General features: G+C 40.5%; 1 protein-coding gene across 19 annotated transcripts in view; it reads left to right on the top strand.

Moving 5' to 3' along the window:
- Window positions 1–24,636, top strand: part of LOC106783878 (serine/threonine-protein kinase tousled-like 2) — a 51,150-nt gene that overhangs the window by 21,437 nt on the left and 5,077 nt on the right. For 8 of the 19 annotated variants that reach the window (XM_014742826.1, XM_014742825.1, XM_014742823.1 and 5 more), the window contains 4 exons: window positions 22,281–22,371; window positions 22,665–22,927; window positions 23,069–23,302; window positions 24,413–24,505. In XM_014742826.1, coding sequence (XP_014598312.1) covers window positions 22,281–22,371; window positions 22,665–22,927; window positions 23,069–23,302; window positions 24,413–24,505 — 681 coding nt within the window. Of the gene's footprint in view, window positions 1–8,447; window positions 9,025–9,109; window positions 9,253–13,450; window positions 13,474–16,869; window positions 17,455–17,561; window positions 17,568–17,942; window positions 18,222–19,027; window positions 19,176–20,970; window positions 21,303–21,646; window positions 21,723–21,944; window positions 22,141–22,280; window positions 22,372–22,664; window positions 22,928–23,068; window positions 23,303–24,412; window positions 24,506–24,636 lie in introns of those variants that run through there. The other 11 variants (XM_014742837.1, XM_014742833.1, XM_014742830.1 and 8 more) reach the window with 11 other exon arrangements.

The raw sequence follows: 24,636 nt of genomic DNA, 5'->3' as shown, positions 1-24,636 counted from the left end.
ACCGCTAGACGATGCATCATCCTTTCGAACCACTTCTCCCCTCTCTTCCTCCACCTTCTCCAGCTTTACCTCTTCCTCTTTCAACTCGGGCATCGTTCATATAAAATTTGCAACATCAACCGAGAGAAACCATCGACTGCACTCCTTCCTTCCTAGCGAGATATACCGCGTTATCACGAATTAATAGGTTAAGTGAAAAATTGCCTGATTAAGATCGCAATTCGCACGATCATCATATCCACGTAGTATATTTTGTCGGTGTGTGTCCGTGGTTATGTTTCAACGTTGCATAATATCGGTGCAGTGTCAGCAACGAAGGAATAAACGAACGAACGAACGAACGAGTGAGCGATCGAATCAGTCAATCAGCTAGTCAGTCAGTCAACCAACCAACCAACCAACCAGCTTGCTAGCTAACCAATCAGTAGGCACAGTAAAGAGCCTGGAACTACTATTATACCATCACTGATATACCATCGCAGTAGAAGGAAACTGTGCTTTGATCTGTTGTGTAGTAGCATTTAGGTTGCTACCTTCGACTACTCAATTTCGACAGAAACCGTCGTCCCTCTTCTCTTTCCCTCTTTCCGTATAATTATCGTTTCGTGAAATGTCGATTCGGTGAAAGCAACTAGATGCAAATTGTTGTGAACAACGTGATATCAAAGAATTCTCATTTTCTTTGCTTCGCTTCTTATTCTCCTTCTGCTTCTTCTTTATTGGGATAAAACATTGTTCTCGTTTCTAACAGAGGAGATATATATATATATATATATCCAAACGATTCGAATCTTGATATCGTGATTCGTGCCGAGACTCCTAGATATCTCGGGATAAGGAACATTATATCCAAATCACGTAACATTGAGTATAGGATCCATAGATATCGTTTAACTTACCTTTCATCGTTCTCGCAAACCGCGTTACGAATAACAGCGACATCTGCTTGTCTATGACAAATGATAACAAACTTTTTGCATGCTCGAAACTCTGACGACGCGAAATCTCTTTTGCATATTCTTAAACAGGGGATCGATGAAACGGGACGGATTAATCGCGACGGACGACCATCTTATTTTCTCATTTCTAGTCGACAAGTTCATTTCCGATAAGGAAACCTTCAAATTCTCTGAAGTATTTTTATTTATATTTTGCGAAAACAATATCTTCGTTGTATTGCTAATGAGACAATGACGAGAAAGAAGAAAAAAACTGAACCAATTAAAGAAATATTGAATCCTTTCGATTATCGGAATAACACATGCGATTAAAAGTCTATTTGTCTTTCAATTTGAAATCGTTTTTCGGCATTTCTCGTATATAATATTCAGTAATAATAATAATAATAATAATAATAATAATAATAATAATAATAATAATAATAATAATAATAATAATAATAGAAATAATAACAATTCCCTGTCGCATCTTTATCGATTTGCCGCATTATTATTCGAACAGGGTATTCGATATACCCGTAACGTGCGCGAGAGAGTACAGTAAGTACTCGAAGCTCAGTCTTGACCTTAAGAATTTTACATCGTATATAACATAGATATTGTTATACTATAGATCGTTTCAACTAAAAAATTATAAAAACGGTCTGACCGTATGCTTAAAACAACACGCATACATTTTTCAACAATGTACAAGATATATACCAAACAAATTTTTAAATGCACATGCATATATACATGTATAAATACATGCATATACGCCCACATATGTGTGTGTGTGTATTTATAATTATAATAACAAAATAATATATCTGCAAAATTGAGTTTTGAATGAAACTTTAATGGCGTACTTTATTACAGCATTTAATAATCGTTCAACGTGTACCTGTTATATATGCACATAGTAATGTATATAGATGTATATATACGTTAGATACATATATGTTATCGATCCCAGACCTTAATAGGTATAAAGTCGGTGCCTAGAGTCGGTGCACGAGACCACCAGTGGGTGTCTTGCGGCGGATGCATCTAGAAACAATATGGCGTCCATTGCCACTTCAGCGATAGAGAAACGTTCAGAAGTATCCTTTCCGTTCTCTTCTTTTCTCTTTTCTTTTCTCTTCTCTTATCGAAATTTCAACTATGTAATTATGCTTCTACACAGTGCTTGCTTTATCTCTCTAATTTGTAGATTCAACGATTAACAGGAAATAATTGCGATAAACGTACATGTGCGAAAAGACAAACATAGTTAACAATAGTTGAATAATATTATGCATTAATCTTAAACGTTCGATTATGCTTTAGATTATCCAAAGTTAACATTAAATTTATTTTATTGTCTCCGAATATTGAATTATTAAATATGTTAAATCGTCGTACGGTTTTTTTTTCTTTCTAAATAAATATAGAACGACTAAAATGGCACTAATATTTCACGGCCGAAGTTCAAATGATTAATAAATGTAATTTTAAACGGATTAAAGTAACATTCAATGAACTCGTATCAATTTGATGCGTGGCTCGTAATCGCCACCTGTTAATTAGATCGCGTTTTTCTTTTTTTTTTATCCTCGTTTAGTATTTGAATAGCGCGATACTTGTAATTCTTTAAAATCGATACACAATATGATGATAGATCGTAAACGTGGTATTAAGGCGAATTACATGCACACGAGTTACATTGTTTTTTCATACAAAGTAGTTGTTTGAGAGAGAGGGGGTGGAGGAGGAGGAGGAAGAAGAGGTGTGTGAGAGTGAGAGAAGTAGAAAGAAAGAGGAAAACGGACAGACAGACAGATAATAAATAAACATCAGCGTTGCTCCATTGTTTGACCTATCCAAAGGTGCTTTCGTTAAAGCATCGTTATGCTAATACCGACGAGAATGATTTGATCGTGCAGAATGCGAGTATCGGTCGAGCGAAGGATGGAAATATTACGGTGTGTCGGTATAAGAGAGAATGCTTTTGTACTTTGGAACGGGCTTTCGCGCGTTACGTACTCGCATAGCTTTTTAAATCGTCGACAACAACGATATCTTTCGGGATAACAGTGATCTAACATCAACAAATGCAACACACACAACGATCATTTCCAAGAGTTTCGGTTACTTTCGTTTTCGCCGCTATGTCAGATTGATATATTTTACTCTTGGTCAAATTTCCAAAGATTTATAGAAAATTAAGTTTTCAGATTTAATTCAATTACTAGAGAAGATGTAGATTTTTATATATATTTAACAAAGAAAAGCATATATGGAAAGAAAGAGAGGGAGAGAGAGAGAGAGGGGGGGGGAGAGATCACCGATAGCATAATCTCCATGGCAATTTCGTAATTCTTCAAAGAACTGTGCGCACATATGCGATCGGTGAAAGGAATGTTTTTCAACTGTGTGAATTGAGACTTGCGATGGAGAAAGAACAAAAAATAAAGTTAGAATTCGAGGGACTGTGTTGGGTGAGCAATAGAAACAACATGGCGTTCCTTCTTTTTCTTTGCCTCTCTCTCTATCTCTCTCTCTCTCTGTCTCTTTCTCTGCGTCAACTGGTTTTATCGTTGATTTCTATCCGTCTCTTATTTTAGTCATTTAATTTAACGAAATATATAAAATTGGCGAAATCCATTGGTAACATACGAAGAATTCTCGTGCCGATTCTAACCGATCGAAGTTTACCCGGTGAAGAAGTAAGAACATAGTACAAGAAATTGTTAAAGCGCGATAAATTTGATTTAACCAATATCTATAATAGACTTTCTTTTACACATCAACGAAAACGCCTACCACAGGCGACAAAATCTCTATGCGTTGCCACCCAAGTACTATTACGTAACTCCAATAATGTCGACCATCCCAAGAACGTTGTGGGATCGATCGTAGCGACTCTCGTCTTCGAGAGAGACTCTCTTGAACTTCACAACGTTGCTCTTTCCTTACAGGTTCGAGTTCAATTTAACCCCGGATCGATTAACGTCAAGGAATTCCACCGACGACTACAATAAATTCAATCTTTCATTCGGCCACCAACGATTAAACCGTTCGTTCGTCGTTTCTTAAATTTCATATCTCGATCGATCGCAATGGGGGGACGTTTCATTGTTAATTATAAAAAAGCAAAACAGACAGACACTGATTATGATTAATCGAAGATTAGAAGATTAAAAATATTACGAATTAGTCTTATCGATTGATAAGAGATTAAAATCCAATAAATTCTAAAATAAAACAATGTGATTACGATCTTCGAAAACATTAAGAAAGAATAATAAGGATAAAATAGCAAAATATCGTAAGGGGAGTGAATGAAAAAGAGATTTTGGACGTAAGCTCTGTTTTGATTGGTCGGTCTGTCGGTTTGTCGGTCGATTTTGGTCCGATCAGCGGGAGTCGATAATTCGTGTGCGCGCGCGCTCACGCTCACGTTCATGTTCACGTTCACGTTTACGTTCCGCGGTGTCCAATTAGCGCTCGTAACGGCAGTGCACCAAACTCGTCGAGGCATTTACGTACGATGCGATATAGAAGAAAAAGTAGGAAGAGGTGGAGAAGGAGGAGGACGAGGCGGTGGCGGTGGTGTTAGCGGCGGGGTGGTGTGTGCAGGAGGTTTTAAGGGGGTGGGCGAGGAGGAGGAGAAGGAAGAGAAGAAGTGAGGAGAGTGATACGTATGGCGACACGCTTTGCGAGTCCCACGAGCAAGTCGTTCTTGCGCTACGTTGCCAGATTTGCTCTTTTCTTTTTTCCTTTTACTTTGTTTCTTTTTTTTTTTTTCCCCCTTTTATATAAGTATATCGCGTGTCATCCCCCATGCACTCGATTAATCGTTCCATCGTGTCATGTCGCGTGCGGGTACGCCTTAATAATAAAAACAACCGAGAAATAAGAAAAAAAACGAGAGGAACCGGGGTAACAGGGAAGAAACGGAAGGATAAAATCGCTTACAAGAGAGAGAGAGAGAGGTTGCGTTGCGTAAACGACAAGTTTTTCATTTGAAGACATTTTTCACAGCAGTCTTGTTTATTTTCTATGATCCCATTTGTGCGTTGATTTCCTTATTTCTTTTTAGGATCAACCAAGCTTCTTCCATTTTGCACATTACGCGCGCCCTCTACGTCTTCCGGTTCCTTCCCCTATTCGAATCCCAAAATATTTCCTTCGGAAATCTTGTTTCTTCTTTATTCTTCGCAAAGGGGTCGTTCGCTTTAATATCTCCAAACGAACTTCCTTATATTCACTCCGTCTCGCGATTTAATGATAACTGAGAGAATAGAAGAGAAATGAATAGATTTGATGAATGTGTTTGTACGATGATAGCGACATTAAATTGTCGCGTCTCCGATAGTAAGAACCTTCCGCAATGTTGATCATAGTTTCTAACGGATTCTCTCGTTTCTAGCGATGACCCGGCCAGAGGTGCCCGAGGCACCGGAGCCTGGACATATCGTAGTGATTGGGATCAATACGTTTAACCACACTACCACGCAATAACACCCCTGCTTGTCCCCCTTTGCCTCCATCGACCTCGGTATCTCTCTTCTTTCCCCTCCACCGTTCGTTCCTTCCCCTCTCTTTCTCTCATTCCCCAGGTCTCGACCTCGCACATTTTCCCCTTCCACCCTCCTCGACACCACCAGCAGCACCACCACCATTGCCACAGCACAGCCACCTTTCGTTGTCCTCGACCTTGTCGTTGTGGATTCTTCCATGAACCGCAAAAATCCACTTCGAATTCCATGAAAACCTCTTAGTTCGAGATTCCCATCCTCATATTCCTCCTCGGTCTGTCTTTTCACGATCTCCCGAGGACAGTCTAATCTCAGATGGTAAAGAAAAAACAGACGGAGAAAAAGAATGAGACCGAGTTCTCGAATTTCATAGTTGCCCTACAGCACTCAGTGACGACTTGTCGCGTCGTGTGTCCTTCTTCTATTTACCAGTTGATGATCCGGTTTTACGAGTACAGGAAAATAACGGACTGTTTGTATATCTACTATTACGATAAAACTATTTACTCCGATATTAAAACAACACTGATGGCGATGGTGATGTAAAAGGTAGCACTGATCCATACGAACCAAGTATCCGGTATTTATTAAGATTGTTATCAGGAATTAATAGAAATCAATCTAGGATGTTAATATCCTATTACATTATACAAGTTATATTATCGCACACCATAAACTGATAATGATTAATTAGATATCTTTACTTTGTACCTTCTTAGATCATAAATTTACATCGGTGAACTTATGTTCGTTGCCTCGTAAACGTATACACACTTTCTCCTTTGACAGCATTTATCACGCAACATAAAATATGACGAGACGTTAATACGTCACTGCGAGGCTTCTTCTTCAATCGGCACTCCTTTCAAGATTTGCATGCATAGATTAGGATAACAAAGATAGAATAAAAAAGAAAAAATTATCGTTTGGTAATTATTTCGATTTCAATGTCTTCAAGTTTTTTAAATCGATCATTCCAAAATTCTTTAAAGTAAGACTAAAGAATAATTAGAGTTCGTCGAACTAACGTTTTTCAAATATTGATTGATTAAAATTTGAATGAAAATTTGTATCGGTTCGTTCGGCTTATCAATAAAAAGAAAGAAAAGAAAAAAATGGACAATCATTTAAATTTCGTTTATCACGTTAAACGCGCAAAAATTATGCGTTTACCAACGTCAAAAACGATTAGTCTAGTCTTTTTAGTGGATGATCAGAGGAAAAGAAGGAACAATATGAAGCTAGTCGGTTCTTTGATTGCACCGCAAGGCTCGTTGGTCCAGGACGAAAGTTCGACGAGCGACGGTTTGCCGCAGAGAGCAGCAGCGCATCGATCGGGAAACGTAACCGGAAGCTTCTGGCAAACTTCTCTGACAGCGTTCTCTGAAAAGGGCGTGTGCGCCCTGTTCCACCAACGAAGAGTTAGCAAATTTATGTCCTAGTTTGGATAGGATGGACAAACGTCCCGCCGGCCTACGTCAAATCATTGTCCGTTGATCAAATTTGTCTTAAGAGGACATACACCGAACAAAAGTCTCTTCCTCCTTTTAACTTGATTCGCAAATGACCGATATTTGTTGAAAACTTTTATTAAATAAGCAACGAACCTGTTTGTCCCCTAAAGAAATTTAATGATCGTCTATCAAAAAGTTAAACGTGGTAAAATTCAAAGAATTCTTTGGAATCTGTACAACAAATGAAACACAGTTCATTTCTAAGTCTCTCTATAATTTGCGTTACCTTCAAGTTTTATCACAAAAAGCTTTTCTTCAATGAAAAGCAAAAGCTCGGATTTTGCGATGGTATATAAATGAACAATTCTCTCAGTTGTATATATATATTCATTACAAACAGCAACCCCCTTGGAAAATGGCTCTCGCACTCGTTATTATCCTTTCTCCTTTAAAACGAACGTTTTTCGCTTCAACTATCGTGAAATATCCACCTAGGCGAGGAGCCAGCTTTTCTGCTTTAGACAGCCAACCAATCCCCATTGAACCGCCCTGTCGTTAAAGTTCTACCACCATCGTTACCACCACAACTAGACCTCATTTCTAACAGGTATATGGAATGTCATCGTCGTTTTCAATATTTTTTGTCTAAATAGAAATGAAATTTGTTGATTGCAAACCTAAAAATTACAAATAAAAGTGTGTGTTTTGTTTTGTTTTTACGAAGATATAAATTTATATATATATATATATATATATATAATCTTAAAATCAGTAGTCATTAATTAGTCGTGCATCTTAGGTTTGTTGGGAAGTTGGAAAGGTGTCGATAAGGCAGGAACACTCGTCGCGCAGTGTGCGACAGAGATCGATAGAAAAAGCACCCTCTCTGGCTCGTAGCACGCGAGTGCTTGCTCCGCATGCAGTAGCGTAACACCGGTGAGAGGAGAACAGCAGACGGTCGGTCGACGTACCGTCTATTTATATACACACACCGCGGCGCGGCGGCCGTCCAGTCGAGCAACGACGACGATCGTGTCGCGTCGTCTCGATTCGGGAGGAGCCGAACCTGCTGCTGCCTCCCGTATCCCTTCCATTACCACCCTCCTCGCGCGTGCTACCATCCGCCGTCTCTCTCGCGTCTGCTCTTTCAATGGACGGCAGTCGGCTAAAGCGGATCGCCGTCGTCACCGCCGTTGCCACCGCCGTTGCCACCGCCGTCACCGTCACCGCCGTCACCGTCACCGTCGCAGCTCCGACCGTCGAACCTCCGTCTCTTCTCTCCCCTTCCCTTTCATCCTTACACGCTCTATTACGTATTCCACCAACCGCTCCTTCTTATTATCCATTAATTTTTTTTTATCACTCTATAAACACTTTTTAATTGATTTTCTTTTTTCTTTCCTTTGTTTTCTCTTTTTCCGTTTTCTTTGTTTTTTTTTTTTTTTTTTTAATTAAAAAAAAACAAAGCTTATGTAAAATATTTTAATTGGCGAAATTGCGACCAACGATGATAAAATTATTTTTAAAAATAAACAATTGCTAAGTATTCATTGCATTCTTATTGGACTCTGCATTAAAGATTTGTTGATAGGTTTCCTGTTATCGATACCCCATTCCGATGATGGTGACTAAGTCTCTCTTGTTGTCCCGAGCTTATTCGAATCCCCATAGGAAAGAACACGAATTCCGGTTCTTTTCGTCTCTTACTCGTTTACTCTTGGATTCTACGATTATTCCGCACGATGTAATCATACGAATTCGGGCTAATCGTGGCGTTTCGGTCGTCGTCGTCGGACCGAAACGCACGAGGCGCCACGCGCGAGATGTGCCTCGAGCTTCTCCTCTCCTTCACCCATGGGCGTGATTGGCCAAGGGTCTCGAGTCACGAGGGGGGTGGGGGTCAGGAGAAGGGATATATTCTCTCCCCTTCGGCTCGCAAGGCCAGCGAAATTCATTATTGCTAGCACGCAAGTTGTTGTGTGTTAGAGTCGGTTATATCTCGTGCTTTCTGTGTTTATTCGATTGAGTATTTTACTGGAGTTTTCCGGATACAGGATTTCATCCATCCACCTTCAAGAAACTTTCAAAATGATCACCAATTGCCTCGTGGTAAAGTATACCAAATAACTCCATCATCGAAATCCTCCCCCCTGTTATTCCAATGAACAAAAACGAACCAGGACTCATTTCTTAGTTTCAGGATCTTCGTGTTTGGAATTAAAGCACGAACTGATCGGATATTACAAAGTTCCAGCCTAATATCCATGATTAAAAACTGAGAACTAAGAGAGTGAGAGAGAGAGAGAGAGAAAGAGAAAGAAAGAGATATTAACTTGGGTAAAGTATAGTTTGAACATAGTTTAAATAATCGTTAGTATTGTCGCTAGTATTTCTTTCCAATTGATATTATCCTCTGTTAACCTTTGACGTTACGTCTTGTAATCGGCTTGGGCCAATCATAAATGTTGAACGCGTCCATATAACTACGAATACCCTTTGCATACGAGCTATGTTTTTTAAGAGAAAATTCTGCGAACGCAGAGAACCGAAGCTTATTCCTCTCTGTTAGTTCATTCGTTCGTTCGTTCCGTATGCGAGAATGCACGAACGACACCGAGGTCTTCCGATTACAGGATGTAACTGGTCGAAGAGGGTGAAGGATACCGTTCGCGATGCACTGTCGGTACACCCATAGGGTGATTTCGTTTCCCGTTGCGCACCCACCACCAATCAACGTACCCCAATGAACATTTTCTTGTTCCTTCCAACCCAATAGAAATTTGCTATGATATCAATAGCTAACAACCTGACTCGTTACGCATGATAATTCACATATTTGAATAATTCGATGAAACATTTGGACAATGGTCAACGACTATATGTGTAATTCACTAGATTTCTCTTTCTAGTTTGTTTTTCTTTGAATACTTGGAATTCTCGGGACGTTTGAAATGGGAAGACAAACGGTAGTGAAATTGTTCGTTGAAGTAGGTATCGCGTTTCGCGAATGGCGCAAAATGTGTCTCTCGTTGCGGAAAGCCGATTCTGCGTCGCTGCGTGACCTACAGTCTTGGCGAGAGAGATTCATGAACATAAGCAAGCAAGCGAGCCAAGCAAGTAGGCAAACCGAGCCAAGCAAGCAACCAAGCAAGCAGGCCGGTGCATGTCCCCTGTATTGATCCTTTCGATAGTAAGTGGGTACCACGCGCATTGTATAGAAGGTTTATACATACTTACCAACCTTGGAAACTAAATACGTAGGAACGGGTATCGCGTGCGAAACCTCTCTGGAGCCATTTTAGTAGTTAAACTTTTTTCCTAACAGAAGAAGGCATCTTTGCTACCTTTTCCATTTGGTTCCTGAGTTCATCTTATTTCCAAGAAACTGCTATTACCTATTCCATTTTTGGTGATACCAAGACATCCAATTCTCTTTATTCAATTCTTACAACAACATAAGAAATTTAACATATTCAATGTAACAAACGATTTGATCACGATGAAAAGAAATTCGCTAGAGTCTTAGTCGTGAAAGGGATCTACAGAAGAAGCAGATTAATGTGGGGTTTAAGCAAGGGGTATAAGGGGGGAGGATCACCGAGATGCACGGCTCTGCACACACAATGCAACGCGGTAACAGGAGACACCTAGTGCACGGGTCACAATCTGCATTACCGTCCGCTTTTACCGCCACATTGAGCTTCTTTCGCCGACTGCTGATATATCGACGCCTCAGCAAGCAGGGGAAACACTTGTGGTCTTCCATCTCTCTCTTCTCTTCTCTTCTCGGTCTCTGCCTTTCTTGTTTCGCCCTCATGGTCTCTTCTCTCCATTCTATTTCACTTACGCATCCGACCGTGTGACTCTTCTTCAGTGTTTCTTCTTCTTCTTCTTCTTCTCGATGATTCATCTTTATCTTTTTTAGATACTTATATCTTTTCTCTCTCTCTCTCTCTCTCTCTCTCTCTCTCTCTCTCTCCCTCTCTCTCCCTCTCCCTCTCTCTTCTCTATATACTTCTTCTGTGCTATGGTAGAGTGACCACAAGAGGCCATCACAAAAGACGGTGAGAATGTTAACTTCTGCTTCTTTTTCTTCTTCTTCACTTGGTACTTAGTTACTTAGTTACTTGTTTACTTACCTGCTACAAGGACCCCTCGTGTCCCACGAAAAGGACACAGATTTTACCGTAGGAATCGAACGTGTTTTTACCGACCGCCAATTTGACACGAGAAAGTTTAGTGCGAACTCACGAGATCCTTAATCCCTTTGCTTCTGCGGGAAGGGGGAGGGCGAGGGCGAGGGGGCATCCTTCGCCTGCTTGCCAACTTTGGGAACGGTAGGATCGATTATTCCAGAGAATAAGAGTTCATGAAAAAGCCTCCGATTCTCTTCTTCTTGTTCTTCTTCCATTCTTAACTTTTCTCGTTGTTTTGGCTTTTAGAGAAAAGAGTACGTTGACCGTATTTGAAATTTTAACGAGATACTTTCTAATCTCATCTCGATCATCTTTTCTTTCCATTTCCTACTCTTCATAATTCCAACGTCGATGGAATAAAATCCTATTTTTGATACACTTAAGCTCGCGCGTGATGTATCATTTTCTTTATCAAGAGTTTTATTAAAATTAATAACTATACGTGTTTGAATTGGTACAATCCAATGATAATTGAATGAATGCATCGGAAGTACGTGGCACATGTTAAAATGTTAATTATTCACTTGTTCGGGTATTTTCATAATATGGGTCATCTACGTTTCGCACCGTTTTATCTACAGGAAATGAAATTCTTAATGTCCTCGTAAAAATTGTATTAAATCTTGAAAAGATAATTAACGATCATACAAGTTTTGAACAACAACAACAACAACCCCTTTGACGTTTTGTTTAGTCATTAATTTAAAAAGTAAAAGATAGAGTCGTTCGTTTCTCAGGATCATCATCGAGTTGCGTTGAATGCGTTGGTTGTCGACGATGAGTCATAATAGGGGGGTCTAAGAAAATTTAGTTAGGAAGATTTGAAGAGTTGCGCAGGACTTTTGTCAAGCGTAGTAGCTTTTTTTTCTCTCCGAGTTGTGCAGGAACTGGTCGGTTCCAGCGACCATCTAGTGCCACGTAGAGGAACTAGGGCTTCCGATCGTTACTGATCTACCTACGTTAAGTGTTTGCTTGATGTCAGCTTGCCTGTGCCCCACCCTAACTCTATTGTTACACCGCATCCAAAAATGACCTCAAGGGAATCCTCTATATATGACGATTCTCTCGAAAAAGCTCATTTTTTGGAACACAATTATACATCCACCTAAATACAATTACTTGCATTTTTCTTTTATCCTAATCTCCACAATCTTTACAATCTATTTTTCATATTTGATGTTATTTCGTTTTTCTATTGAATTCAGGCTTATTTAGCATTCAATCGTTGTGATTTTGGAATCATATTTGAGCTTCTAAGAAGCCACTTTCTTAAGTTGTTAGGATCCTAAACTAAATATTTATTAAGGATAACGACATATTTCAATCTAACAGTTCTAATGTATAAGATCTTCATTTATAAAACGTCATATATATATAAATGTGTGTTTATGACAACATTTACATTGATAAGATTTAACGAATAACAATCGGTGGAAGGGACTACTAAGTAGTCTAAACGAAGTAAATTTAATGAACTTGATCTCATGGATTGTTTCGAAATATCTACGATATATCTTTGGATTTACATGATGATACTTATTGTATGTCGTTCGACACAACTATATGTTAGGAATAAATGAAAATCTAACGTGGCGCCGCCGGACGCTACGATTCCTAAGCTGCCAAATGTTCGGTGGATATTCAGAAGCTCCACCTGCCGACGTTATTTACGGTCGAGGTCTACTATGTTAGTCCGTTTGTCTGTCTCTATCATACTCTGGACAATTAACAACGCCCAACGATGTATTCCGTTTAATCATAGAAAGTCTAATCTCGTAAGCATTCGCTTACTTGCTTGCTTACTCGTTCGTTCATTCGTTAGAATCAGTCACTCAGTATACTTAGACCATACATCCATCCATCCATACGTACCTACATACAAACATACAGACATACATACATACATACACGCATATATGCATGCAAGCATACACACACACAGATCAGTGCAACGAACGACAGCAAAGCAAAGCAAAGCAAAGCTTACGAGCGTCGTATCTTTCTCTCTCTTGTCTCTCTTCTATTACCCTGTGTGTGTTGGTTGTAGCTGGGTGAGACGAAACACGGTCGAGGAGTAAAAGAGAGAGAAGGGGAGAGACGTCGTATCACGTGCTGTTGACCTGCGAACTAGTACGTGCGGTTATGTCGTAACTTTCACAATAAGGCATTTTCATCGTGCGATCGTGCTTCGTTTGCCTTCTTTTCAACTCTTTTCAATCTTATATACAAGGATAGGAAAGAAGAGAAAAAATAAAGCAAGGAAAGAAAACGGGGGAAGGAATCATCGTTCTACGATTTGTTCCTTATTCTCATCAAACGAGACAGACCCTACATCATCTATGGGATACTAAATTTTCGATCGGTAATGTTATTTCTTTCTTTCTTCTTTCTTTATTTGAGGAAAAAATGGCGCGAAATTGAAATTGATACGATAAGACATGAACTCTTTTGAAATTTTCCATTGATAATAGTCTGGAAAGTAATGGAGTTATCAAGTGCATGATTAAAAAGCGTTTATTTTTACGCATATTATCTGTATAGTCGTCTTTCTTGCATGCAATATTCCACGATCGGATATTCTACTTATTTCTGTTGAAAGGAAAATGTAAAAACAGTTAAGTTTTATTTCTTTCTATTGGTCAAAAGCAACGATGGTCAGATTACGCAGGTATAAAACATTCCAAGTTGTTGGGTTGCGATGACTCACATTTTGTTATTTGGAACAGCTCTGTGATTTTAAAATAAAGTAAACAACAGCGGTAGTTAACGCATCATCGTCATAGTTAAAAGGGAGTGGAAGATTTCTCGTATATACGATTAATCAGCGTTCCAAGGTTGCCAGCAGTGTGTTCCATCTTGCCGGTCGAAAGAACTTCTTTCTTTTATAGTTAGCTTCAGGCTGAGAGCCAAGTATCGTGTCGAGTTGCATTGTAACGGTTCGACTACCGAGAGATATGCCATATAACAGGAAAAGTGTGTCATCCGAACGCGATCATTATTATCTCTGATTCGACGAGAATAGGAATCATAATTTCAAACAGAACCCAATCCAAGATGGTTTCTCTCTCTCTTCGACCATTAAAAGAAAAGAAGGGACTCTAAATTCTACTACGCGTATTTCTTGATTTACTTTAAATACAATAAGTATTAAGACTATTTTAATCCAAAAACGTTGACTCTAATTATTCTAGTTTCATTCAACACACTGATCATTATTTATTCATATCGATAAAAATATAGATAAATTCTTGTAGCTAAGTTTATCGACAGTACGTAACGTACTATATCAAAAGATAATGAAGGTGTTAATTCCCATCGGGATAATAAAACATAGCCGTAGAGTAGTGTAAGGAAAGTGAGAGAGAGAGAGAGAGAGAGAGAGAAGATATTGAGTTTTACCGACGTGTGTGTATATGTGTTTGACAGTAGAGTAGAGTAGCGTAACGTTGCGCGCGTTCGTTTGTCGTTCGTTCGTTTGTCGTGTCGTCGTCGTCGTTCGTCCTTGCACAGTGCCGCCGACGAAGCGTATATCTAGCCTCTCCTGAGAATAGGGCGCGAACGTGCGCGCGCGCTCGTTTGTGGTAGGACGCGCGTCCTCTCCTCTCTTAGTCGTACACAGAAACCGCGTGGCGAGTCAGAGCGCAAGTCGCAACAACGAGGCAACGCCGCGTGGCCGATCAGCTGGTCGGCCGCCGGCACCAGCAACGAGTGGGGGAAATCGCGCGCGACTGGGCTAATGAGTGTGCGACCTATTGCTGCTTCTTGGTGGAGGAAAGCCTTCTCTCTCCTCGACAAGAGCGCGCGCGCGCACTCACTCACTCACTCTGGAGAGGGAATTACTAAACCATAACCAACCAGCCTGCCTACCTGCCTGCCTGTTTGCTAGCCAGCAGCCAAGCCAAACCAGACCAGACCAGACCCCAGGAACTATCTTACTTTTATGCATTCTCTTTTCTTTGCTATTGTGTTCTGTTGACGCAATCTAGCATGTTTTTTTCTTTTCCATTATCATCAAATATTACTACATTGCCACCTCCGTTCTTGATGTCTTTTCTACGATCGAATGGCATTGCAAGGTCTAGGAATTACAACATTATCCGATTGCAAAAAGAACACATGCACACTTGCGCTTTTTTCTGTTAACACTTTAAATGAGATTCTTTGCTTTCTTGATATTCTAGGATAGGTTTTTTTAAAGGGGATAACAAGCACACTTTGGAGATGTATGAATTTGTTTTTTTTTTTGAAATTTTATTAGTAAATCTTGTTATTACCCATTAGCGTTTTCTATCTTGTCCATTAGAGTTCACCAAAATGGTTGACCTACAAACACTAATTATCGGATTCTTCTTCACTCGCGGTGCACTGTTGTGTCGTTGATCGATTCCAAATAATATACACTTAGTCTTTTTCTCTTTCACTACATAATCAGATTTCACGCACGTACATCGACGAACAGTATTCGCAAGAATTGTAAAAAGATTAACTCCAGAATTACAAGCAAATTAATTACTTTTATAAGCGAATATAATTTATTTTTTGTTTAAATGCATTTACAATTACATAAAGAGGGAAAACAACATTTAAATTAGTAAAAAGAATCTAAATCATAAAAAAAATCACGTAAAAATGATGTTAAGTTGAACAATCCGACCTAGTCGACGGTCCAACAAGCAATGCTGCTCCGTTCTCACTCGCGACGGCTGTTGGTGGCTCGTTTGGAATCATCCCCACCACTAAGGACGACGACCACCACCGGTAGTCTCTCTCTGCTAATACGCGCGCTTGCACGGCACGACGACGACACGCGACGACGACGACGAGACGACGGTAGACGACGAGGAGGACGTAGTGCACAGGGCCGTCACCATTAGACGGGAATCGCATCCTCGCGAGGGCGCTCCGGTCTTAAAGGTGAATTTACACCTGACACTTGTGGCACGGAATGTAGCCGTTGACCGTTTTAATCCCCTCGCGCGAACGACGTCACGAATGACGACGACGGCGACTACGACGGCAACGACGCGAGCAAAATTTACGTCATATACACCGATACAAATACATCTCCTATGTTACACATATGATCGTTAAATAATTCTTATAGGAAACATTATCAAACAGGAATAAGAATATAAATGAGGAATGAAAATATGAGCAGTCCGTTTCCAAAGTATATTATTCATTGTAAGCATATGATAGTTAATGTTAATCAAACGAGACATACATTCGATCGGAAGTTAAAGAAAAAGACAGAGAGAGATAGCGAGAGAGGAGAGTGTAAAGTGGAAGGGGAAGAGGCCGACGCGTGATAGGCGCAAGACGAGAGCCGGGCAGCGAAGCGCGTATCACGTACAACGTATCGCGGTACAACGGCACCCTTTTGCACGACGCGCCGGTACATACAGCCACACTTGGCCACATCGATTTTACTGGCTCGCTTGCACTCACACTCGGTCGATCCGTTCACCGAAGGAATGTCTCATATGCCTTCTCTCTTTCCCTCTCTCTCTCTCTCTCTCTCTCTCTCTCTCTCTCTCTCTCTCTCTCTCTCTCTCGAGCGCAAAATCTCTTCTCTTCGTCAGTCACGCGGCGTTTCTTTCGGTCTTACTCCTTCGTCGAGTGAGCTCTCCCTCCCCCCAACTGCCACCACCACCTCCTCCCCTGCTCCCGACCCTCTCTTCCCCTGGGTCCGTGCTCGCCAAGCTTCGTCGCTTCGCCCGCTCTCCACCCTCCCGCTCTCTCTCACTCTCTCTCTCTTCATCGTCGATCCTACCTCCCTCCCTCCCCGCCGTCAACTACCCCCTTTCTCCGTCTCCGTCCGTCCGTTCGTCTCTCTGTTGTGATCGCGGGGCGGTAGCGCGGCGGGCCGCGGGGAGGTGAAGTGGTTGCACCTTTTGCCGCATCTCGGAATCTCGCTCGTTGCTCATTTGCCGTAGCGCGGGGGAGAAAGAGAGAGCGAAGGAGGGGGAGAAAGAAACAGAGGAATAGCGTGAGAGAGAGAAAGAGAAAGACCTCCTGCTAGGTAGTAGTAGTAGTAGTAGTTGCGAACGGTATGGTGGTCGGACAGTTCCAGTTCCGTTTCGATTAGACGAGTCCACACGCCGGAATTTTTGGCTCGTGAAAACGTACGCGTAATGCTGTTTATCGTGGCCATTGACGGCACTCCGTGCTGCTACTGCTGCTGTAATCGCCGTCGTTGTCGTTGTCGTTGTCGTTGCCGTCGTAATTGTAATCGGTCTTGCACTTCTTCTTTTCGTCGTCGCTCTTCGAAAAACAGTGTGTCGTCCTCTTCAATCGTATCGCAATTTCTTCATGAGGTTGAACTCGAGAAAGATCAAACCAAGTGAGAGTCTAATATTTTTTTTTTAGTTCTTTTTCTTTTTTCGTCGGTGAAAGAAAAACACAAAAAAGAGAAAAAGAAACATGATGGTTTGATGATGACTGACTCTGGTGGTGGTGGTGGGTTATGGCTAACGTTGTAGGACTGTCGTCGAATAATCATCATCATCATCATCATTACTGTCATCATCTTCATTATTGTCATCTTCGTCTTCGTTGTTGTTCTTGTTATTACTATTTCTGCTGCTGCTGCTGTTGTTATCGAAAACGAAATGGAGAAAGGAACGAACTCTGCCAGAAAATAGAAGAAGAAACAGAAGAAGAAATCGAGTACGAAAAAATAATTCGCGTGCATTCGTCAGCGTTGTCGTCGTCGTCTTGGAGAAGGAGGAGGAGAAGGACGACGACGACGACGACGACGACGACGAGGACGAGGACGAGGACGAGGACGAGGACAACTCCTCATCGGGAGTACCGCCGGTGCAGTTTATACGCTGTCTCCTCGAGCCGAACTCTACTTTAACTCTAACGCACGCGCGCGCACAAGCGAGAGAACGAACGAACGACGATCGTCAAAAGGGGGGTGGAGAGAGAGAGAGAAAGAGAAAGAGAAAGAGAGAGTAAGAGAGAAACAGACACCAGCCGGCTTTTCTCTCTCCTCCGGTGCCCGAGAGAGAGACGAACCCCGGCCCTCTAGCCCAGTTCCGGGCACGGTCGCTGATCCATCGATAAGGAAGTTTCCTCTTCTCTCAGACACGGATCATCCTCTCGGTGCGTATTCGGCAAACGAGCGGAACGAGAACACCTCTCTCTTTCTCTCTCTCTCTCTCTCTCTCTCTTTCTCTCTCTTTCTCCCTGTCTGTATCTACTTACTCCCTTAGCACGAGATTCCTTGTCGTAAGGCGTCCCGTAGCACGTGAGCACCGGCTTTCTCCCACTACTCTCTTTCTCCTTATTCCTCCCCCCTCTTTCTTTTTCTTTCTCATTTTCTTTGTACCTTTCGTAGGAAGAAGAGAAACTTCTTTTGCAGGTAAACTTTCTTTTCTAGCGCATCCTCCTTTATTTTATTGTCTTCTTTTTATTTCTTATTATTTCAAGTTTTTTTCCCCATGCAAGAACGCATAAACGATCAAATGCGCGCATCTTCGTTTCGATCATCTCTCTTTCCCTTGATTTCTTCGTTTTTTTTCTTCTTGTAGTCTCGGTATTCGCCCTAAGTTTTTTCTTCATCGTATATGCGACATGAAGGAAGGAAGGAATGTTAGGTTAGATCAACACGGTTCATACACTCCAGCAGCTGCATCACCGAAAGGTCCAACAACGCGGAATCCTCTCTCGCTCTCGCTTGCGTTGCCAATGCCTGGCCGCATACTGCGATCTGTGATTCGTCGAGTCGCTTTTCTTAGTGAATCGGATGCGTTCGTGTGATAGGACGGATTTCGAACTCTGCTGCTTCGAGATTCTCTCGCTCTTTCTCTCTCTCTCTCTCTCCTCTCCCGCCTCCCCTTCTCTCTTCCTCTCTCTTCTGTTTCTATCTTATTCGGTCTCTTTCTCTCTACATACGCTCTCTGTTACAGTGGCTCGGCGTCGATACTCGGTAAACATCCCGGTAGCAGTTCCTCCTTTCATCCGTTTTACCTTCTTCGCGAAAAGGCGAACAATTGTTTCAAGATGAGACGCGAATAATTTCTTCTCCTTTGTTCTCTCAGGGCTCTCATTTCGTACGTAAGTATCGTGACACTTTCAAAGCCGGCTTCGAACGTCAATTTTTAATGTGTCTCGATGTCCTTTTCTTTCTCTCTCTCTCTCTCTCTCTCTCATTCTCTTTTAGTATTCCTCTTTTCCTTTTCTTTTTTTTTTATCATTCGCGTATCTCTCTGTTTCTCGTTTTTTTTCTCCTTGTTTTTTTTTTTACGGCGATGATAATAATAGATCTTTATTTTTAATAAAATAGGTACGAACAGAGATGATCGTCCCTTTAACAACTAATGTTATACTTTTTCACACGGGAATCTTCTTATTCTTCTTATCTGTCGTCCCTTGTGTCCAGCATGTCGTGTACATTGACCTTCGTCTTGCTCAAATATCTCCACTGTTCGATGTAATCTGACGAATATCATTGCCGAAGGGGAAGTGTTGGATATTTCAAAATGAAGGCACCAAGCCGGTCGTCTTCGTAGTTGTCGTCGTCTTCGTTGTCGTCGTCGTCGTCGTCGTCGTCGTCGTCATCATCATCGTTCTCTATATTCGCGTTTTAAAAATGCGAGAGGTTCGCTTTAAAATATTCAAATGGCGTAGACGTTGAGTGCGTGTCCTCTATCGATCGTAGGAGTGGTGTATTAACGACGAAGGCACCGAAGTTACACGAAGGATTTATACAATACTCTTTCTCTTCTTTTTTCAAAAATTGTCATCGCGAAAGGGATCATTGCAGTTTAGCGAATTATTGAAACATATTCGAATTTATTTCTTAGCAAATCTAATTATTAACTAAAACTTACAATCCAATTATATCTTACATATTACTTGTTTTAATGAAGATTAGTAGACCGCATGTCACTTCGTACTTGTTTGTACCTTGTATCATCAACTATCATGGAAGAAGGGTATTGAACGAGATTATTTCGATAATCGAACGTCTTCAATTATTTCTCGAAATCGGAGTTGCATCTCGAGTTACAAGACATAGCCCATTCAAAAAAAGAAACATACATGCATGCGAATCTATCTTTTTATCTAACCGAGATGACATCGATGTTAAAACAGTAAATAGTAACAGCAAAAGCAACATAGCAATAGCAATAGTAATAGCAATAGCAATAGCTAGTAAAAGAAATGTCTTTAATTCCGAGTTCTAGAGCATGTGTATACGCGCGATGGTGGCAGAGAGCGTGGAATTCGAACGTGTGCGTTCCGCCTGGCAAACGCGTGACCGCGTCCATGAGGACTTACCATTAATCCGGGTTCTTAACCGCGCGCACGGGAGTAAACGTGGCCGACACGCTGGTCCCCCACAAATCATGATAATAATAAGAATAATAACAATAGTCAGAATAATAAGAATAATAAGAAAAAGAAGAAGAGAGTCGCTGCGTGTAATTTATCGTCTTACCGACGTCATCGGCCGTATGACGTGAATAGTTTTGCCTTCTTACTCCACCTCCTCCTTTCCTCAATTTGTAGGCGCACGTCCGATAAAGAAGAGAATCTGGCTATAACAACAAGAAAGAGAAAGAGAGATAGATAGATCAGTCTCTGCCGTTCGAAAGAGAATTCGGAAGCGAACTTGTGAGTGAAACTGCCCCCTCGTGGTGTTTTGGTTTTATCTGCTTCCCGATCCGCTGTCGACGACGCCGTCGACGCCGTTGACGTCGACGACGACGCCGCAACCACTCCTCCACCATCGAGTCCTTACCTCTCATCCCCTCCCCGTGCAACCCCTACCCCACCCTATCGCCAGAGTTACTTCGTTGCCCCCCGCCTCGTCCCTAGCCTGGTCTCTTCTCTTCTCGTTTCGTCGTCGGTGCCTTCCCTGCTGTTCAGAGAACCCCCACCCATCTCCTCCTCCTCCACCGCTTCTTCCCTTCTTTCCCCCCTTTGCCCTTCCGTCCGTCCGTTCGTCTGTCCTCCCTCGGCCTCCCTCCCTCCCGCCTGCTCTTCTCTTCTCTTCTATGGTCCTCCATTTTGTCGTGATTCCTCTAGCTCCAAGCGTATATCGCACATTTTGCTCGCACGGTGCTATTGACTTTTACGTAGGAATCGTGCGCGAAAGTGTGCCTATGTTTGACATACTGCCGATCCGCACAAACCGAGAGCACGACTATGGGACTCCACCATAGGCTGCCTTGGAAGGTGTCACTCTCTTTTTCTTTCTTTCTCTTTATTTTTTTCTCTCTCTCTCTCTCTCTCTCTCTCTTTCACTCACTCACTCACTCTCTTTCTCACTCACACAAACCATCTATCCGTCTATCTGCTGTCTATCTTTCATTTTCCCTCCCGCTTATCGTTTCTCTCTCTCTCTCCATCACATTTAGTCTCTCCAGTTGGTGGTGTCTCTGTCGCACTTACTCGCTCGCTCGCTCCCCTTCTGTCCAGTGCGCGTGTTCTTTCTCTCTCGCACAATGTCGTTCCTTTACTCCCTCCTCTTTTTCTGCATGATTCTGTCCTTCCAGGTTTATTCCCCTCGGTAAATTGTGTCTTTTAACAACATGCGAATTGCGTTGGCCGCTGTAGACAGTAAGCAGCACGGCAGTGCCAACTACAATACCAAGTGTAACTTTCTTTAATAATACTATTATTTTTCTTCCCTACGTTTATTCTACGCTTGCATTTGATCATCGTCGTCGTCTCTTTCCGGTCGCCGTCCGTTCCTTCCTTCTTTCCTTCCTTCCTTCCTTCCTTCCTTCTTTCCTTCCTTCCTCCCTTTCTTTCTTCCTTCCTTCTTCTGTCTTTCTTTCATTCATTCATTCATTCATTCCTTGCTTTCTTCCTTCCTTCCTTCATTCCTTCCTTCATTCCTTCCTTATTTCAGTTTGACATTAATTTTCGGCCCTTTAATGTCAGACTTTTCCGCATCTTTTACATGATGAAGTGGTGAAACTCGATCAGACACTAGTGCCCTGGTGCTAATCTTCTTTTTATTACATTCCTCGCGTCATCGTTTTGCCGAATTTCTCCGTCCGATTAGTTGGTTCGTGTTATCGTATATATTTACATGTATATATATATATATATATATATAGATATATATATAGATATTTTTGTAAATCATCCTAAATTTTGATCATCCAAAAAAATAGACTTTGATTAATATTCTTTGTTTTATTTCAGATGTCTGCTGGGTCACAAATTCAGATGGCACCCCAATCAACCGTAAACTCTGGTCAGTCGGTTCATAGTCAAGACTCGAACATGAGTACCGGTATGTTTATACTTTTAAAATGATATTTAAAAATATATAGAAAAAAATGTCCTTTAAATCTGTACGCACTAAGAACACTGATTAGTTTACTTCTCATCCATATATGTTTAAATACTTGTCATGTCAGAGTATCTTCTTATTTCTAACAAGAAATAATAACAAGTATTCCAATCCGATAAGACATATTTATATTTATATTACAACGATCTTTTATCTTTTCATAATAAAGTGGTATATATTCAACATCGAATACTAAATTTCACTTTGTATATATGGTTTTTAATTCATTACAGGCTCTTCGCATAGTGATAAGGAGGTAGATCCAAATACTCCAGAAAAAATACCAAGAACTCCTTCTGAAAGGAAAAGAAAGCGTAAAGCTGATGATGGTGGCGGAGGGGTTCCAGGAGGGCCGGTGGGTAGCAAAGGAACCAGGTCTGTTGCAGCTTTAGAGAACAAGAAAATCAACGAATATTTTTCAAAACACCATCTTGGTAATAGTCCCATTCGACACGGAGGAGCAAAAAGTCCTTCTCCTCAGCAGGGATATCCCATGGTGAGTATCCTTTTAAGTGTTATAAATATACCTTTCTTTTTATTCTTCTACTTCTGCCAAAATAACATGGAATAGACATATGTTATCGTTATTTTTGTTTTATTAAACTTAATCATGTATTTTAAATTTTTATTTCAACAGTATCCTCCATCACCGCAACAACCTTTTTCACCTCAAGTAACAACGCCTAACTCCTCGGTGGCAGAATTTTCATCCTTGATGCAACCACCGAGGCCTCATCCGCAACCTCCAACTCTTCCACCACCGTCTTCGACGCAACCTGCAGGCTCAATGGTCAGCAAGCAGGTGCAGGTAAGGCCTACCAACCTCAGTAGGACAAGCCAGGTCAGGCAAGCGAAGACTAACACCCCAAATGTAAGCAAAATTCGGTAATACTTGCGAGCATTTTATAAGAAAAACCCTATTGTTTCTTACAGTGTTTCTCTAATTAAAAATGTTGTTATTGATAAAACACTTTGTTAACACGATATATCTACTTAAGATTTTTTTTAGTGTTCTATTAAATGTACTACAAAGTATAAATATTTAAAATACACAAGTATAGGCAAATTGGCAAAAGCAATTAAATGACCAAATTTATCTTAAGCGATGATCGTGGTGGATGATGGTAGTTTCAAAGAGTAAAATGATTTCGCAATGCTATTGTCATTGTACTCCTATCATTGATTGTATGTATTATTTATATTATCGTGTGCAAAAGTGATATGTAATTATCAAAAGGATATTTCTTGTAAAATGTTCGCAATAATTTGTACGAATTTGTAATCAGACTGTAGCACTGTATCCATTTGTTATCATACAAATGCAGGCTACCTTGTAATGTCGCTCCTTAAACCAATGACAAAAATTCTTATTTTGCATTTAATTGGTCAAAGTTATATCATGTTTAAGAATAATCATTTTTATAGTAAATCTTTTTCAAATAGGGGTGTATGTTTTTTATCTTGGCATTCCTGTACGTTTACATTTTAATAGATCATTTAATTTTTATATGCTTGATTTTTCAACGGGTTTAAATTTGGATATTATATATAAAGAGAGAGAGGGTTATGATTAAATTTATACTTTTTTTTACGGTGATTAGAGTATTTGTCCACTATGTTTAACATACGCATACATTTTAGGTGTTTTCCTTGCTGCCTGTAATTTTTTTTACATTAATATCCCCTTGAGTTTTGTTCTAAAATGATTTATTTTAAATGGATAATTAACATTGATATTTCTTATATTTTATTCGATCTGATTTTGCTAAAATAATTCCTTGAATTTAGCATCTCATTGATGAGAGAGTTCCTAACAATATAAACAAAAGAAATATAGATTTTTTTTATTTTGTTACATGTATTTTACTCAATCTGGGTGCAGCAAGGTATCTGGTGTTTCTAATCAATGCTGACAAATGTATCAGATGTTACAGTTAATTACATTGTATTTACTATAAAATATATCAATTATATATTCCAGACAGAACTAACTTGCCAGAGGATACAGGAATTTGAAACTCAAGCCTCTTCGGACTTAGAACTACGTAATAACAAAATTGATGAATTAAATAGAGTAAGTAGTAAAGTCTATGCATTGCGATATAAACACCAAAGATGATGGTTCTTCTCTCTCTTTTCTTTATTCTAATTATTAATTATTTAAATATTTACACATAATATATATATATATATATATTCTTTGTT

Source organism: Polistes canadensis, unplaced genomic scaffold (genome assembly GCF_001313835.1).
Source record: "Polistes canadensis isolate GaletaPanama2010 unplaced genomic scaffold, ASM131383v1 scaffold_27, whole genome shotgun sequence".
Taxonomy (NCBI): domain Eukaryota; kingdom Metazoa; phylum Arthropoda; class Insecta; order Hymenoptera; family Vespidae; genus Polistes; species Polistes canadensis.
This window is presented reverse-complemented; position numbering and strand designations above follow the sequence as displayed.